We start from the raw sequence: 4,200 nt of genomic DNA on the forward strand, positions 1-4,200 counted from the left end.
CTTTAATCTCAGTGAAGATAATATAGAGGTTAGTTTTCTTTTCTTGTATCAATCCCTTCCAACCTCTTCTGTATGCTCCCTACCCCACTTGGAATAAAATATATGGTCTTCCTTATTAAAACATATACATATATATAAAATGTCTGTCTGTATGTATATATGTACATTGTATACATATATAATTATCATCATTATTATTATATACATACATTTCATTTTCAGGGGCTGGATAGTTCCTCATTTTCTAGCAAATAATCTTTCTTCGCATATTTAGTCCCCCTAACCAATCTCCACACTCCAAGGTAAGCATCCTTTAATGAGTTCTTATTAATTCCTTCAGCCTCCTGGCTGCTGCTGGAGGCCAGTGCTGTTTCTAGGACACCACGTTTAGGCTTTTCTGTGCACGGCTGACTAATCTCGCTGGTTGTCTCCTCTCCTTCCATCTCACCATTTCCTTTCTCCAAGGGCAGGGCCTCCATAACAAATGGTGGTTGAGCTCCATTTGTCTCCTGTACATCTTCCGTACGGTCTTTCTCCAGGTCCTCATAACTGCTTTGCTTTCTGGTCTCAATGAACTTGGCCACACAATAAATTAGAGAACCAAAGGTGTTCACCACCACACCTGCTATGAACAGAGAAGTAGGCTCCACATCATTGAAGGCCACCATGCCCACTGTGATGGTGGCTATACTTTTCACCACTCCAACAAAACTAGTGGTCACAGCAGAGTTAATGTAGGTACAGTGGAGTGTAGTAAAGTTCATGGCACAGCCAATCAAAATGCAAGCCACAAAGATGCAGACCATGGTTGGATCTTTCCATCCTGGGAAGGCCCAAGCATTGATAGAATCCATGCTGGCAAAGGAGCAAATGATGAGCAGAGGTGTGGCAGAGATGGCAATGGTATACTGGGCTGTGAGGGCTCCATGCTCAGAGTCTGAACTGGTCTTCTGAATAAGCACAAGATAAGCAGCATGAACTAATACTGCCAGGACACCTGTCACATACCCAATGGGGTCCCCAGTTAGATCACCAGCTCCTGGGAGAGGAAAAAAAGATATTTTTTGCCCTAGTTTAAAATGTATTTATGATGAAGACAGAACCAGAAGTAGAGAAACCAAGCTCCCTAGTTTTGTCAAGTGAATTGTTATATTACTCAGCTTTACTATGCTAAAATTTCTATCATTTATGAAATGGGAACTCAGGGCTGGTTTTCATTCCCTCCTTAGGAGGATATAAGTAAAGTGCTTTGACTCCTAGGGAAGATGGAGTACTAGACATAACAAGACTATTATATTTAAATCCCTAAATAATCTTAAAGGCCATTTAGTCCAACCTTTCTGCACTCTCCATTTTACAGGTAAGGAAAATGAGATCCAAAGAGGGAAGTGACTTGTCCAAGGTTTTCTAAGTGAGGAACCAGCCTGGATTCAAACTCCTGCCCTCCATTTCCAAAGCCAGTGATCTTATCACATCAGGCTGCCTCTTAGATGCAAATGCACAGGATTCCTTTCTTACCTCCTCATTTTAAACTGAAACTGGGTTCTCTTTTCCCTCTGCCCCACTTCCCAGACAGCCTGATAGAGTTGTCTCTGGAGTACTTGAATGGGCATCGAGCTCTCCTGATGCCCCCAAATTGCCAAACCCCATTGTACCTAGGGACACAATTGTTTTTCCTGCAGTGTGGGAAAAACCCTTGGCTATGGTTGGCCAGGAAGGCACAGTCCTGCTGCCAAGCTTCTATTACATCTTCAGGATAGCCTGGAAGAGTCCTCCTTGGGAAATTGCACCCAAAGGACTGAGGGGTTTTTGCTCATGGAAATTCCCCCCACCCCTTCTCTCCTCCACCTGTTAGTAGTTGCTTAAAGTGAATGCTATCTTCCTACCCCACCAGGTGTCTGTACTTCTCTGGGTTTCCTTCATGCTGGATTCCATTAGCCGACATGTATTAATATAATCTGGCCATGAATCCAGAAAAAAAGGACTATTTTCAATCCTCTGTCCCTCTGCTCTACTCCTGTCCCCTGTCCAAAGCACAGCCTTCACATTCCCAACACATGAGCCCCTATCTGGCCCAGCCAGTCTCTACCATCCTCTCCCTCACTATACTCCCTCCCCATGCCAATCCCAGTTCCAACTCTAGTCAAAGTGGCATCTCTATGGGCTCAGCAATTTAAAGCCCCATCCTTCCTCTCAGAGGTGTCAGAGCACAACCAAGATCATCTAGTCCTGGGGTTCTGTGTCATGGTTCCCCCTTTATCACTATAGTGAAGCCTATGGATCTCTTATCAGAATAATGTTTCTAAGTGCATAAAATAAAATATATAGGATTACAAAGACAAGAAATCCTGCTGAAATACAGTTAACAAAATATTTTTTTAAAAACAAGTTCAGAGATGCCAGGTTAAGAACTCATGATCTAACCCAACCCTTTCATTTTAGGGATGAGGAAACTAAGACATAGAAGAGAAAAATGACTTGTGCAAGTTTACAGGGGCAGTAAGTAGCAGAACTGGATTTAAACCTGGAATTCCTAAGCCAGTGAGTGTTCTTTCCCTTGCCCCAAAGCTACATTTTAGAGATGAGAATACTGAGTCTCAAAGAGGGAAAGTGAGTTGCCCGAGGTTGCACAGCAAGTAAGGGACATAGCTGGGACTTGAACCCAGGCCTGCATCAAATCTAGGACTCTTTCCATGACAGCCTTCATCGTGATCTATTGTTAATAAAGGATCCAAGAGCTGGGCCTCAGCCTGATAAAGGGAGGCATGATGGAGACTGCCTGAAAGACTGGAGGAGCACCAAGGGGGAAACCAATGGAGAAGGGGGAAATGAGATAAAACAGCGAGGAAAGAAGGGCTGGGAAGGAGCAGGGCTTCAGGGTTGGGCCGTGTGTAAACTGGAGAGGGGGATACCAGGAGAATACAGTGGGGGAGGAGGGAGGCTGATAGCTGCTCACCTGCTAGGGCTGCCCCGCAGGTGGTGATGAGTACCGCCACTAGGACCCCGGGGGAGGGCGCCCCGTTCTTGAGCACCAGGACGCCGATGAGCATAGTGACCAGCGGCAGACAACGCTTGAAGACCACGTACATAGGCAGACTGAGCCCCCTCAGGGACCAGAGGGTGAGGCTGGACTGCAGAGTGGATAGCACAGTGACCCCGGCGAAAGGGCGCGCCAGGCTCAGGCTGAAAGGGGGCACAGAGACTAGTCCCAGGCGCCGCAGCAGCTCCAGGCTGATGGCAGCAGTGGAGCTGGTTAGGCACTGCACCAGGGTCAGGAAGGCGAACTGGTAGCGGCTGATGAGGAACTTGAGCAGAATGTTGAGGGAGCCCGAGAAGACCCCATGGGCGATGGCCACCGAAATGCCAAGCATCCGGCCTTTGCACAGCTGCATCCTGGTGCCTGGTCACTTCTTGAATGCTGGGGATAAGAGACCTGTGGGGAATAAGGAGAGAGGACAGAGAGAGGAGAGAGAGAGAGAGAGAGAGAGAGAGAGAGAGAGAGAGAGAGAGAGAGGAGAGAGAGAGGAGAGAGAGGAGACGAGAGAGAGAGAGAGAGAGGAGAGGAGAGAGAGAGAGGAGAGAGAGAGACAGGAGAGAGAGAGGACGAGGAGAGAGAGAGAGAGAGAGAGACAGAGAGAGAGAGAGAGAGACAGAGAGAGAGAGAGGAATCCCCCGTCCCCTGCCCCCAGCCTGTCGGCTGAGAGGAGCAGAGGACTCCCAAGAGGACAGTGCTCTCAGTTCCGCGGGTTCTGGTTAGACTGCTGGACAGCTACGAGTCGGCGTCACCAGGGAATCGAAGAAGGGTTGAGGGAAGAGGGGCGGGCGGGGGACACTGAAAAGTAGTAAAGAAAGAGGAGGGGGAGAGAGGGACTGGCTAGTCGTTAGTGGCGGGAACCCTTAAGTCAATTTGTGACTCAAGGTGCCTGGTAAAGAGATGCGGCTGTATCTGCTCCAGTGTGTAGTCAGGTTTAACGCCTTTGCGGTGCTCGGAAACCCCTAGGAGAGACAGTCCCCTGGCGCAGCGTGGGAACGGATTCAACTCGCTTCATTTACTTAGTGACAACCAGCCGGAGTCCCTGGACTCAGCCATGGTTTTCGTTCTTGTGTCTGGACCTCTCCTTGGCTGCTTCGACCCTTCTAGTCTTTTTTCCTGGATCAGTGAATTAGCTTTGAAGGGCTACAGTCCCCCACGAATTAGAA

The 4,200-nt window shown here is 48.1% G+C and overlaps 1 protein-coding gene across 1 annotated transcript; it reads right to left on the reverse strand.

The window, feature by feature from the left end:
- Positions 1–218: 218 nt before the first annotated feature.
- Positions 219–3,392, reverse strand: LOC118856028 (solute carrier family 35 member D3-like). The gene is made up of 2 exons (XM_036766079.1): positions 2,957–3,392; positions 219–1,039 (listed from the first exon to the last, which is right to left on the reverse strand). Exons 1-2 carry the CDS (start codon positions 3,390–3,392, stop codon positions 219–221), a joined length of 1,257 nt encoding a protein of 418 aa, XP_036621974.1.
- Between the last annotated feature and the right edge of the window lie 808 nt (positions 3,393–4,200).

Source organism: Trichosurus vulpecula, chromosome 7 (assembly GCF_011100635.1).
Source record: "Trichosurus vulpecula isolate mTriVul1 chromosome 7, mTriVul1.pri, whole genome shotgun sequence".
NCBI classification, from domain to species: Eukaryota; Metazoa; Chordata; class Mammalia; order Diprotodontia; family Phalangeridae; genus Trichosurus; species Trichosurus vulpecula.